The following is a 14,262-nucleotide window of genomic DNA, read 5'->3' on the forward strand; positions in this document are numbered from 1 at the left end:
TTCTTCTTTAAATGTTTGGTAGAATTCCCCTGGGAAGCCATCTGGCCCTGGGCTTTTGTTTGTTTGGAGATTTTTGATGACTGTTTCAATCTCCTTACTGGTTATGGGCCTGTTCAGGTTTTCTATTTCTTCCTGGTTCAGTTGTGGTAGTTTATATGTCTCTAGGAATGCATCCATTTCTTCCAGATTGTCCAATTTGTTGGCGTAGAGTTGCTCATAGTATGTTCTTATAATTGTCTGTATTTCTTTGGTGTTAGTTGTGATCTCTCCTCTTTCATTCATGATTTTATTGATTTGGGTCCTTTCTCTTTTCTTTTTGATGAGTCTGGCCAGGGGTTTATCAATCTTATTGATTCTTTCAAAGAACCAGCTCCTAGTCTCATTGATTTGTTCTATTGTTTTTTTGGTTTCTATTTCATTGATTTCTGCTCTGATCTTTATGATTTCTCTTCTCCTGCTGGGTTTAGGGTTTCTTTCTTGTTCTTTCTCCAGCTCCTTTACGCGTAGGGTTAGGTTGTGTACTTGAGACCTTTCTTGTTTCTTGAGAAAGGCTTGTACTGCTATATATTTTCCTCTCAGGACTGCCTTTGCTGTGTCCCACAGATTTTGAACTGTTGTGTTTTCATTATCATTTGTTTCCATGAATTTTTTTCAATTCTTCTTTAATTTCCTGGTTAGCCCATTCATTCTTTAGAAGGATGCTGTTTAGTCTCCATGTATTTGGGTTCTTTCCAGCTTTCGTCTTGTGATTGAGTTCTAGCATCAGAGCATTGTTGTCTGAAAATATGCAGGGAATAATCCTAATCTTTTGATACCGGTTGAGACCTGATTTGTGACCCAGGATGTGATCTATTCTGGAGAAGGTTCCATGTGCACTAGAGAAGAATGTGTATTCTGTTGCTTTGGGATGAAATGTTCTGAATATATCTGTGATGTCCATCTGGTCCAGTGTGTCATTTAAGGCCTTTATTTCCTTGTTGATCTTTTGCTTGGATGATCTGTCCATTTCAGTGAGGGGAGTGTTAAAGTCCCCTACTATTATTGTATTATTATTGATGTGTTTCTTTGATTTTGTTATTAATTGGTTGATATAGTTGGCTGCTCCCACGTTAGGGGCATAGATATTTAAAATTGTTAGATCTTCTTGTTGGACAGACCCTTTGAGTAGGATATAGTGTCCTTCCTCATCTCTTATTATAGTCTTTGGCTTAAAATCTAATTGATCTGATATAAGGATTGCCACCCCAGCTTTCTTCTGATGCCCATTAGCATGGTAAATTGTTTTCCACCCCCTCACTTTCAATCTGGAGGTGTCTTCGCGTCTAAAATGAGTTTCTTGTAGGCAACATACTGATGGGTTTTGTTTTTTTATCCATTCTGATACCCTGTGTCTTTTGATTGGGGCATTTAGCCCATTAACATTCAGGGTAACTATTGAGAGATATGAATTTAGTGCCATTAGTAGCCTGTAAGGTGACTGTTACTGTATATTGTCTCTGTACCTTTCTGATCTACTACTTTTAGGCTCTCTCTTTGCTTAGAGGACCCCTTTCAATATTTCCTGTAGAGCTGGTTTGGTGTTTGCAAATTCTTTCAGTTTTTGTTTGTCCTGGAAGCTTTTTATCTCTCCTTCTATTTTCAATGATAGCCTAGCTGGATAGAGTATTCTTGGCTGCATGTTTTTCTCGTTGAGTGCTCTGAATATATCATGCCAGCTCTTCCTGGCCTGCCAGGTCTCTGTGGATAAGTCTGCTGCCAATCTAATATTTTTACCATTGTATGTTACAGACTTCTTTTCTCGGGCTGCTTTCAGGATTTTCTCTTTGTCACTAAGACTTGTCAATTTTACTATTAGGTGACGGGGTGTGGACCTATTCTTGTTGACTTTGAGGGGGGTTCTCTGCATCTCCTGGATTTTGATGCTTGTTCCCTTTGCCATATTAGGGAAATTCTCTCCAATGATTCTCTCCAATAGACCTTCTGCTCCCCTCTCTGTTTCTTCTTCTTCTGGAATCCCAATTATTCTAATGTTGTTTCGTCTTATGGTGTCACTTATCTCTCTAATTCTCCCCTCATGGTCCAGTAGCTGTTTGTCCCTCTTTTGCTCGGCTTCCTTATTCTCTGTCATTTGGTCTTCTATATCACTAATTCTTTCTTCTGCCTCATTGATCCTAGCAGTGAGAGCCTCCATTTTTGATTATACCTCATTAATAGCTTTTTTGATTTCAACTTGGTTAGATTTTAGTTCTTTAATTTCTCCAGAAAGGGCTTTAATATCTCCAGAGAGGGTTTCTCTAATATCTTCCATGCCTTTTTCGAGCCCGGCTAGAATGTTCAGAATCGTCATTCTGAACTCTTGATCTGACATAGTACCAATGTCTGTGTTGATTAGGTCCCTAGCCTTCGGTACTGTCTCTTGTTCTTTTGTTTGTGGTGATTTTTTCCGCCTTGTCATTTTGTCCAGATAAGAGGATATGAAGGAGCAAATAAACTACTAATAGGGTGGCAAAGACCCCGGAAAAATGCGCTGTAACCAAATCAGAAGAGACCCCAAATTGTGGGGGGGAGAAAGGGGATAAAAAACAGTTTCTGAAAAAAAAAGAAAAAAAAAAAAAAGAAAAGAAAAAAATTTAAAAAATAAAACAAATAAAAAAATATAAAAAAGAAAGAAAAAATATATATATTTAGATGAACTAGTCAAAAAACGTTAAAAAAGAAAAGGGTAAAAGTTTTAAAAAAATTTAGCAGAAGAAGAAAAAAGAAAAAAGAAAAAAAAATTGAAAAAAGAAAAAAAAATTGAAAAAAGAAAAAAAAATTGAAGTAGCCGCAAGACTAAAGAATCATGGGGAGTAAGCCATGAGTTCCGTGCTTTGCTTTCTCCTCCTCTGGAATTGCTCTGCTGTCTTAGGAATTGAATCTGCTTTCTCCTTGGTAGATGAACTTCGTCCTGGCTGGATATTTTGTTGATCTTCTGGGGGAGGGGCCTGTTGTAGTGACTCTCAAGTGTCTTTGCCCGAGGCGGGATTGCACCGCCCTTACCGGCGGCCGGACTAAGTAATCGGCTCGGGTTCGCTTTTGGGAGCTTCTGTTCCCTGAACGCTTTCCGTAGAGTTCCGGAGGACGGGAATGAAAATGGCGGCCTCCCAGTCTCCGGCCCGGAGGAGCCGAGAGCCTGGGGCCCCACTCCTCAGTGCGCCCCCAGAGGACAGCACCCAATCACTCCCGTATCCCCAGCCTCTAGCCGCGCTCTGAGCTCACCCAGCCCGCGACCAGTTCAAGGTAACCCCGAGCTGAGAGTTCAGTCCTCGGCTCTGTCTTGGCAGCCGGCTTCTCCGTTCTAATAGCTGCGAGCTCTCCGACACTCCGACACCCCCGATCCTTCTGTGACCCTGCGGGGCCTGGGGCCACGCTGACCCCGTGTGGGCTTCACCCCGGTTTAGCCCCTGGAGCAATGTCCCTCAGTGGAACAGACTTTTAAAAGTCCTGATTTTGTGCTCCGTTCCTCCGCCGCTTGCCGGGAGCCGGCCCCTCCCCCCGCGGTCTATCTTCCCGTCGTTTTAGATTCACTTCTCCGCCAGTCCTACCTTTCAGAAAGTGGTTGATTTTCTGTTTCTAGAGTTGCTGTTCTTCTTCTCTTCGCTCTCCCGTTGGATTTGTAGGTGTTTGCAATGTTTAGATAAGCTATCGAGCTGATCTCCTGTTACCTGATGTAGTCTCAGGCTGCTACTTCTCCGCCATCTTGACTCCCCCTCCCAGGACACTTAAATTTTAACAAGGGGAAGAAAGAGCTATTGATCAGTTTGAATGAAGAGACTCTCTGCACTCTTAGCCCGTTTGTCTTTAAACAGCAATGACATTGAGCATACTCTCCGCTGCCACCAGATTTATGCATCGTTCTCTGTTGACTTTTCCATAAACTGCGGTAGCTGAAGCTTCACAGCAAACTATGAAATTCTGTTTTATTAAAAGAAAGAACTTACTTAAATTTTTTTTATTTTTATCTAGAACCTGTGTGGTGCCCCTATCTCCTTGTTCCAAGGGCCTCCCTTGCCTTGAAAGCTTTCTTACTACACCAGCCATGGAATGGACAGTATTCTTTGGACATTTCTCAGGTGTAAGTTTTTTCCATTTTTATTTTCCTTTCTTAATTTGCTTGTAGTTAAAGGGCACCCACGAAAACCAGCAGGCACCTGTACTCTGGGATTTAAAAGGATTGGAAAAAAAACAAGCTGAGGCAGAAATAGTAGATGCACTGAAAGATCCTTCATCCTGCCTCGCTGGGATCTTTGGGAGCAGGCAGGCGTGGGTCGCTGGGGTTCATGAGCTGCTCTCGGAAGTTGTAGTCAGAACATGGGGATGGCACAGTGTGTGCGAAGAGAGCCAGTTAGGTCAAGAGGAATTTGAGGCCAGGCTTCAAATTCTTTTTAAAAGCGTAAGAGGGGTACCCAGATGGCTCAGTCGGTTAAGGAACCAGCTCTTGATTTTAGCTCAAGCCATGATCTCCGGGTCCTGGGATGGAGCCCCACTTCAGGCTCTACGGAGTCTGCTTGTCCCTCTACCTCTGTGCCCTCCTCCCATGCTCTCTCTCACAAATAAATAAAATATTTAAAAGAAAACAGCAAGAATGAACTTATTGCAGAGATATTTTCTGTTTTATGAATCTTACTGCCTGCCTCATTACAAAAATATATTCACAGCAACTATTATTAGTAGTTATTAGTTAAACTGACAAGCGTTACTGAACTTAGGCCACGTGGAGAGCACAGACAGGCATGGGTTAGGGGAATACAACAAATACTGGGATGAGGTATCTGGCTACTTCAGAAAGTATCTACTTAGAGAAAGGAATGTCCATTTTGCAGAGCAAAGAACACATCCCTTCAGTCATTGCTGGGTTTCTTATTAACATGAATCTAAGCATGATAGTTTTTAGAGCCCGCTGATAAATTTTCTGCTTTCTTGAAAGCCAGAGAGACGTTCATTACTCATTGCTTTGTTTTACCTAAATGAGATGAAAGCAGACATGAAAGGTGGTTGGTGGGTCCTTGAGTAATTGCTGTTTGGTCTATAACCAGCTTTTTAAACCAGGGACTACAGAGAGGTTATTTCTATATTGATAAAACTTTTTTTCTGTTGAAGAAATGTGTGGTTGTAAGTGAAAGAGAATGAGCTTATTCAAAATCTTTTCTGCACAGTGATTATCCAGAAAATGAAGAAATAAAGAATCTCCTTCAAGAGCAGCTGAATTCATTATCAAAGTAAGCATCTCAGCTATGTTTTAATAGAGGGTTCGACTATGAGAAAGAAAATATAGTCATTTAGGCTTTTTGAAATTAGAGCAGGTTTTGTTTTAGAAAATGTTAGTAGCCCAAGGAGAAAGGTTCTATTCAGAACCATTCTGTTCAGAAGCTTATTTCCCTTGAGAATCGTTGTGTTGTAGAAAACATAATTATTTAGTAGTTACGGTGGCAGCATCTACCTTCACCAAAATCCTAAGTGTCAGATGGCTGTGGTCCCGTGTCCGTGCAGGAACGGAAGCTGTGGTGTGAGCGTCGTCGTAGCTCAGCCCGCCTCGACAGCAGATGCCCCACGAAGCTCCTCAGGTTAGAGGCTATGCACAGCTGCCTTTTCTAAAATAAATTCTCCGTATCAGATGCTGTATGTGCACAGTTCTAAGAAGTTAATATGTTCCCTAGAGCCAAGAGCATTTAAAAGGATGTATTGGGAATAATATTGCAAAGGAAGTAGAAAAATATGGGTCCGTCAGTTCTTGCTTAAATAGAATACATTTTTGCAGTCTTAGAATCTGTCGCATGTAATCACAATATTTAATACATTTTCCGTGTTTTATTGACGCCAAATTCAAAATAATTATTGTTTTCTGTATCCGAAAGGTAACATTTGTGTTTAGGTAGAAAAGATTTAAAGAGCATCTTTCCCCCTCCCGATTTATGAATATTCTGTATGTGCCTACTTTAGGAATATCAATTTATAAAAACGTGTCTTTCTTCCTTAAATATTTCTTGGAATAGTTTCTGAATCTCTCTTTTCTAAAGTACATACTCTTTCTGATGAGTAGCAAAGTCGTTTTGCCAACAGTGACATTCTTCCTATAGGAGATAGCTGTTCATGTTTTCAAAACCGTGAGTTAAACTCTTGCAGGACTGTAAGCCAGAATCAGAGCCTCACTCCTTGTGATGGTTGACAGGTACCAGTTCTCCAGGCCTAGACACACCGTGAGCCTTTTAAAGCATTTGTCATTTCAGGGTCGCGGCAAGGAACTTCCTTTGTCAGTTCGAAGCACATGAACTAGTTCAGAAAGAACAAAACATTTCAGGAATAGCAAAACTTGGGTGCCTGGGTGGCTCAGCTGTTAAGCCACCTTCGGCTTGGTCCTGACCTTTGGCTCAGGTCATGATCCCAGGGTCCTGGGATTGAGCCCTGCATCAGGCTCCCTCCTCCTTGCTCTGCAGGAAGCCTGCTTCTCCCTCTCCCATTCTCCCCTGCTTGTGTTCTCTCCATCTGTGTCTGTGTCTCTGTCAAAAAAAGAAATAAAATCTTAAAAAAAAAGAATAGCAAAACTTTAAGTAGATTAACAATTTTGAGTGGATTTCCCCTTTCAAGAGTATACTGATTTATCTCCTTTATTGTTTGATTAAAAATTTTGCCTTCCCTTTGTCTGGATCCCTGTTTTCAGTGACATCAAGAAGCTCTTGCTTGATCCAGAATTCAGTCTCCTGCAGAGATGCCTGCTTGTTTCAAGGTAACACACTTGTTTCAAAGTGTTCTGTGTAAGAGACAGAATTTCAGATCAACTCATTTCTCTTATTAAGGGTTTTTAGTTAAGACCAAACAAACACTTTTAGATTTTAGAACAACGTATCAGTTCATCCTTTATATTTGCTTTACAGTTAATTTTGAAACTAGTAATACAAATAGGAAAAAAATTCACATTTTTAATGTGAGATCTAGGCCTTCTCTACTGAAAAGGCTGCCTCCTACAGACAACTTTTAAAAATGTGTGTTTTTAAAATATCAGTTACAAAGAGCATGTCCTTAGTTATACCGATAAATTATATTTAGAGGCAATAATCTGTACTTCCTCTTCGAATGGTCAAGTTGTCCCTTACCAAAAAGACATTTCCATCCATTATGCCCCAAAGAATAAATGGCAGATATTTCTGTACCTTATTTAGCCAATTTTCCCAGCGGAACTTCTACCTTAATGGGAAGCTGTGGTCCAGATTGCAAGGTGTGTGTGCTCCTGACAAAGCTGGTGAATCAGTGCCCAGGCCTTGGAACCATCATGTTGCTCTTAGCACAGCACAGAGGGCGTTTGGGTGTGAAGGGGCTATGCCCTCAGGCTCTTGGATTGTCTGAGACCCAGTAGTAGGGCTGGAGAATGGGCTGCTTCACTGTCACCCTGCCAGGCACAGGCCAGCGTCCCAGATGGTCTTTCATGGGACAGTGCTGTGCTCCTGGTCCCCGAGGCTGTCCATGCTCAAGTCTGCTGTGCGCTCAGTGCGACTTTGGTGTCACCCTGCTCAGGCTTTATGGCGATGAGTCAGAGCTACACTTCTGGACCGTTGCTGCCCACTACCTGCACAGCTTGTCCCACGAGAAGCCAGCAGGCACCCCAGCCTCTAAAGAAACTGTGCCTCGGGACAAAGTGAACAACCCACTGGATATATGTTATGATATCCTCTGTGAAAATGCCTATTTTCAGGTACTGTGTTGCATATATTAAACTCTTTAAAGCTCCCATCTTGTTGACTTACGTCTCTGTAAGAAGTATCTTAAATTTGGGAAACTTTCAGCTAAGTGAAGGTGCACATGATAGAAATAAGTCTGTTGGTGCCACTGCATTAAAAAAGGCCTGACTCAGGATTTGAAAAGCTCATAAATGCTCCCTGAGTTTTTTAATACACATTAGAATTTCACTATTAAGTCCTTTTTTTTTCTTTGTCTTAAAATTGTTAACTCAGAAGATTCACCATTATTCTCTAATTTTATTTTCTATAAATAACAAACATTTCTTTCACTCAATTTGAATTTGTTATTCTGAAAAGGTACTTTCACTGTGTTTTCACTGCAGGAGAGTCCTTCAGTACGTGGAGGGCCAGCTTCTGTAAGCGGGCAAACTCACACACAGATGAGAGTTCGTTCCAACATTTCTCTAATCAAACTCTTACTGTGTTGTGAAGTTGACGAGCTAATAACTTCAGAAGGCAAATAATATTTATAAAAGGATTTTATTATAGTAAAATTTAACTCAAGTCTTAGATTGACTCAGTTTTTTTCTTTTTTTTCTTTTCCTACCCTAGAAATTTCAGCTGGAAAGGGTGAATCTACAGGAAGTAAAGCGGTCAACTTACGATCATACAAGGAAATGCACAGACCAGCTACTTCTCTTGGGTCAAGTATGCCAGTCTTTACAATTCTGTTCACGGTTCCCGAAATCGCTAGCTGATGAGTGTTTCAGAGCATCATGTACGTTATGCACACACACACGCACACACATGTGCACGCGTGCACACACGTACACACATGCTCGCACAGAGAGTAGATCATAGTATTTCCCTGAACGAATACATGTAAATTTCGGCTTTATTTCAAAAGACCAACAAACCTTGTGAGAAAACAAAAATCTGTGGCCGACTAGCTTAGAATTTTGACTTGCGTAATGTCAAATGAGACCTGACTGGTTTGGTTTGTTTGGTTTTGTGTCTCTGAATTGATGCAGAGCTGGAGTAAGCAGTTTCTTGAGCATCTGTGTTAACCGGACTGTGGCTTTACCTTTGTTCCAAAGAAGTAGGCGGACACACTGTGGTCACTATATATAAGCAAAGCATTGGCAAGCAGATTTTGAAAGCGAAAGTCTTTTCTAAGCTATTAAGTTCAGTGTTCAAATTATAAATTCGCTACGATTATGTTGGAAGAAAATGGTCCCATAATTAGAAAAACTCCTTCTCATTAGACGGACAGAGCTGTGCAGTTGCTGTTGGAAACAAGTGCGGATAACCAGCATTATTATTGTGACTCCCTGAAAGCCTGCTTGGTCACAACTGTCACCTCCTCGGGCCCCTCCCAGAGCACCATTAAGCTGGTGGCAACTAACATGATCGCCAATGGCAAGCTGGCAGGTGAGGCACGCTTGGTGGTGTGTTGGCCGGTCCTCGGGACAACCAGGCCCATTCCCAACAAAGCGTTTGATTATGTAGATAGTCCTTTCCTTTTTTCTGTGTGAACCCGTGTCTCGTGTGAAAGGGGCAGTAGTCATACTGTCCAAGAGCACAGGCCCGAGGGGACGAAGCCGGGCTGGCTGACACGGCGAGAGCACTGAGCCTGCGCTTTCCCGCTTTGCTCTTGGGCTGTGGCGGTGCCGCCTCCACTCCTGACTCCACGGGGCCGTGGTGTCACGTGGGGGGCGACCGTTCTGTCTTCCAGAGGGGGTGCAGCTGCTCTGCCTGATAGACAAGGCCGCAGATGCCTGCCGCTACCTGCAGACGTACGGCGAGTGGAACCGGGCCGCTTGGCTGGCGAAGGTGGGTGACTTCCTGAGACGCCTTGAGCATGTGGGGTAGAGTTCAGTCTTGAACTTGGACTCGTGATTGAGAAGCAGTGTTTTGGCTGCAAAGCTGCTATGCAGGTACTTTCTTGCAACTCTAAGGCTCCTGTTCTTTATGAAGAAATTACATTTCTTCTTATGGAGCAATGGATGTCTTTGGTAACAAGTAAGTGAAAGCAGCTGGCCCCTTTCCCTTCTGGGGTGCTGGGGTGTGAGCCCAGACTCTGGCCCTGAGGTGTTGCCAGGGCCCTGGCTCCGCAGGTCTGGATTGGTACCACTGCTCCCCACAGGGGGCAGCAAGGTCCGGGCATGCGCTCGCAAAGCCACACCTGATGTTGGTCTCACAGGCGCAGATCCCATGTTGATCCCATTAGTTTTCTTTACGTAATGCAGGACATCTTTGTTTTTGACGTGGGCATCTTTCTCAGGTCCGTCTAAGCTCTGAAGAGTGCGCCGATGTTTTAAAGCGCTGGGTGGACCACCTTTGCTCTCCACAAGTCAACCAGAAGTCAAAGGCCCTCCTGGTCCTCCTCTCCCTGGGCTGCTTTTTCACTGTGGCCGAGACACTTCACAGGTACACCCAGAGTGCTCCGTGTCTTGGTCGGGGTGACGATTGCTTCGTGCTCTCTTGAGTCTCTGCTGGATGGATGGAGCACTCACTGTGCGGAGTGAACGGAGAAACTTACCTTTTAGGGTTATTTAAAAACAAAACAAACAAACAAAAAAACCCTCTACAGAGAATGGAACAGTCATAGTCCATGTTAAGTCGTCTTCCTTTGACCTAGGAGCTCTGTTTTCCTACCAGTATATTCACCAAACCTAACAGGTGTCTATTTAAAAAGAACATCAAAGAAGTCTTCAGGAGCAGTTGAGAGGAAGGGTGGAGAGCAGTCGGAAGGATGACAGAGAGTGTTGCCAGTGGGAGATGTCCCCTCTGAAAGTGATACCTATTACTGAGGGGATATTTTATTTCATTTATCTAAAACTAAGGGATGTTGAGGCAAATATGGCGAAAGACTCTGTGTTAAATCTGGACAGTGGGTATGTGGATACTTGTCCTATCTCTGTGGATTTGTGTATATTTTAACTATGTTACAGTTTTTGTAAATATTATTTAGAAAGAGCCTGGGGCTGGGGTGCCAGGTGGCTCAGTCGGTTAAGCATCTGACTCTTAATTTCAGCTCAGGTCATGGTCTCTGGGTGGTGAGATCGAGCCCCGCATCAGGCTCTGCACTCAGCATGGAGTCTGGTTGTCCCTCTCTCTCTGCTCCTTCCCCTGCTGTCTCTCAAATAAATACAAAATAAAATCTTTAAAAAAGAAGAAAGTGCCTGGGGTTAGAGACAAGAATATTGTCCCCTGCTTTCTTCTGTGAGCCAGAGCTTGGAAAGGTGCTCGTGTAACTTACTGGCACTCAGGTTTCCAGGGAGAATGGGCACGATACGCCCTCGGGTGGGTCTTCCCCCAAATGCCGTAAATCACGAAGCCTGACTCCCTGTGTTCTCTTGAGCAGCATGAGATACTTCGATAGAGCTGCCTTGTTTGTGGAGGCCTGTCTCAAGTATGGCGCGGTCGGGATCACCGAGGACACAGATATCCTTTGTTGGGATGACTATGCCAAGGAGGAGACAGACGGCACATGTGGGTCCCTCTTAGTTGTACTGCCTGGGCAAGAACTGGGTCACGTCAGGGACGAGCCGTACTCAGATTTGCCAGAGTCACAGAAGAGCGGGAAATGACCGAGAATCAGGAAGAGGATGGGCGCGTTGCTGGAATCAGCTCTAAGACGGATGGGGAGGCAGCAGAGGCTATAAAGGGATGGAACTCCGAATTTTCTGAATGTTTGTTTGAACGTAAAAAAAGATAAAGGAAATAATTTAGGAAAGGTGTAGGAGCCTGATACTTCAAAACAGCACTATTTAAGAGAATGCATTCCATGGAATAAATATATGTAAATATATATAAAATATATAAGACAATATATGAAGATTTGTATATTTATCTGGAATATACATTCTGGAATAAATAAAAAAGCCACTGTTGTCCACAGTGACAGTCTAATGTGGAACCAGATGCAGCACTTCAAAGATACGTGTCACGCAGGCAGGCCCCAGTGGCCCGCTGCCAGCGCCCCTTGAGTCCCACATTCCTCTTTGAAAGGGTTGGGCTTGAGGACACAGCCCCCAGTCGCTTGAGCTTGCTGAGCCTCGCTTGTTCTCATCCCGTCTTCATTTCTACACGTCAGGTACTTGCTCTTTCTGTGTGTATGTTGTTTTGTTCGTTACAGAAAATGAAACCGAACTTGAATTTCGTCAGTGTCCTATATGCAGGCACTGGTGTTGCTGCCTCTAGTTGGAAGGGGCTGTTTGGAACGTCAGGGAAACAGGGCTGCCCGAAAGCCAACGCCTCCAGGCAGGCTTTGTCCTCAGAACCTCTCGCTGAGTGGTGTCTGCCCCCAGACCAGCCACCGGGTGGCCTTTCCGGTGCCAGACGGAGTGCACGTGAGTCCTCTCTCTTTGTGTCGTCCTCAGCTGTGTTGGGCTTTGAGGTAGCCTAGGAGGATGTTCGCTGGGTTTTCTAGAAGGACGTGCTTTGTACTCAGCTCCTGCAAAGTGTAGTGGGTGACAGTGCAGACTGAGACCTCGCCTCCCCCAACCAGGAATCACCCTCGCCCAGGAAGGGTGCCCGTGCTCGGCTGTGTTGTGCTCGTCTCCTGCTGCCCTCCTGTGGGCCCCCTTGTCCCTCTGAGTAGCCCCACAGAGCTGGTTTTTTCCTGCCTGTGGGAACGTGGTGGAGAGTAATCACATCTCTCTCTGGCCTTCTTTTCCTTAACTGTGGCTTACAGAAACTCATCTCTGCTATATACGCAGATTATGCCCGAAGTTTGAAGAACCTCGGTTTTAAACAGGGAGCGGTTCTTTTTGCTTCAAAAGCTGGAGCAGCCGGCAGAGATTTATTGAGTGAGCTGGAGTCCCCCAAGCAAGAACGGACCGAAGAGTGACAGGTCAATATGTGCTGGGGAACCTGGCCTTGCAAGCGGGACGGGGGCCGGTCTGGCAGTGGTCAAGGTCATGGTCTGGGCTGCTGAAGATGCCGTCCGTCCCTGCCAGGGTCCCCGTGAGCTGCTCCCCACTTTCCTGAGGCTGCCATGGACAGCAGCAAACGAGCATTTACAGAGTTAGGAGCAAGTTCCACGTCCTGTGTTTATCTCCCAAAAACCACGAATGTTTCAGACTTTGAAAGAGTAGAACATTTTATACTTTTGGAGACAGCTTTAAGAGTCCCTGGAAATACTTTTAATTTTTTTAAACTTAAAATTCAGGTGACTGAATTGTTTTTCTCAGTGACTGAATGGAAAGATATTTGAAAAATCTAATACTGAGAGAAGTTGGTGAGACTCACTCTCAAATCTGTGCTGTGCCTATGTCATAGGCAGTCGTTCAGAAGGGGGCAGACGTCTCTCAGTAGTGAAGATGATTTACCGAAGCATTCCTTGTTTCTTACCTGGAGAACATAGAACTCATGATTCTCTGTTCTAGGCAGTTGCTGAATTTTGTAATTTCAGACTCGTAGGCTCATAGGGAAATTTTAAACTTTATGTTTTATTCTAATATGTGGGGTCTTGGGTATTTTGAATTTTAACTCTTGATGTATTATAGTAACCTCCTTTTTGAATTTTCTGTGCTTTAATTTTCTGTCTTTGTGTTTGTCCAACAACTGAAGTATCTGAGATGTGACTATTATAAATTATTCCTGTCTATAACTTACCAAAATGATAAATAAAAAGGAAATTCCAGCCAGGCGTTTGTGTTCCCCAAGCTGCTGTGCAGGAGGTCAGGGGCCATGCTGGCTTCTCAGGAGTCAATTCCAGCTTCCTACCCTCCAAGAAGGAGTCCCAGGATTGGACCAAACGCCCCCACCGTGGGCAGATCTGCCTCAGTTCCCAAGGGAGCAGGGCTCTTGGAGGGAGGTGAGGGAGTGGCCTGTCTCCTCTCCTGGATGTCCAGGGTGGCGCATCTCCTCACACCCACCAGGAGCTAGGATTTTTGAATAGAGTCTTTGCCTCTGCCCTTAGGCATCAACCGTCCACTCTGACAAGGAACTGAGATCCACAGGGAGGATGGGCTTCCTCTAGGAATGCCTGTTCCCGGGCTGGCACTTTGACTAAAGTTGTAGAAGAAATCCAGGATACATTCATTAGTCCTGTAACTGGCTCACTTTCTTGTCCTTTCTGTGCCTGGGCCTTGGAACTCCTAAGGGCCACAGGCAAACAGCCCTCTCTGTGTTGCCTGTGGTTGAATGATTGCCCATGTATATTTTGTTTATGCAACCATCAGCTCCCTAAAGGGAAAAAGAATGCTGGCCTTAGTAAGCAGAGAGGAAAAAAGAAATCTTACTCTAGAGTGGAGCATTTTGAAAATTAAGTATGTTTGGACTTGAGGCCAACAACTAAGTAGTGAGGCACCGCCTGCTGGGGTTGGAGGTGGGGTTGGAGGCGGGAACCTGCTGCGTGCCTGACGCCAAGGCCCTGAAGTATATCACAGCCCAGCTGGGTAGGACGGCGGTCACTGCTCATCACCACAAGACAGAGACCCGGTCTGTCAAAGTACAACTGGAAGTCCCATCCAGACAACCTGGGAGCCCCTCTCCCTGCTGACCTCGTGGCCGGCAGCTGAGCATGCAGGGACAGAGGCTG

The 14,262-nt window shown here is 44.3% G+C and overlaps 1 protein-coding gene across 1 annotated transcript in view; it reads left to right on the forward strand.

Annotated features, from left to right (window-relative positions):
• Window positions 1-13,368, forward strand: part of WDR11 (WD repeat domain 11) — a 64,197-nt gene extending 50,829 nt beyond the window's left edge. The window contains exons 20-29 of the mRNA XM_046026857.1: window positions 4,006-4,114; window positions 5,196-5,258; window positions 6,698-6,763; window positions 7,549-7,726; window positions 8,325-8,420; window positions 8,978-9,143; window positions 9,448-9,545; window positions 9,997-10,142; window positions 11,080-11,159; window positions 12,410-13,368. Of these exons, the coding sequence (XP_045882813.1) occupies window positions 4,006-4,114; window positions 5,196-5,258; window positions 6,698-6,763; window positions 7,549-7,726; window positions 8,325-8,420; window positions 8,978-9,143; window positions 9,448-9,545; window positions 9,997-10,142; window positions 11,080-11,159; window positions 12,410-12,567 (1,160 nt within the window). The 3' untranslated portion in view covers window positions 12,568-13,368. The remainder of the gene's footprint in view (window positions 1-4,005; window positions 4,115-5,195; window positions 5,259-6,697; window positions 6,764-7,548; window positions 7,727-8,324; window positions 8,421-8,977; window positions 9,144-9,447; window positions 9,546-9,996; window positions 10,143-11,079; window positions 11,160-12,409) is intronic.
• Window positions 13,369-14,262: the final 894 nt, after the last annotated feature.

This window comes from Meles meles, chromosome 13, assembly GCF_922984935.1.
Source record: "Meles meles chromosome 13, mMelMel3.1 paternal haplotype, whole genome shotgun sequence".
Classification (NCBI taxonomy): domain Eukaryota; kingdom Metazoa; phylum Chordata; class Mammalia; order Carnivora; family Mustelidae; genus Meles; species Meles meles.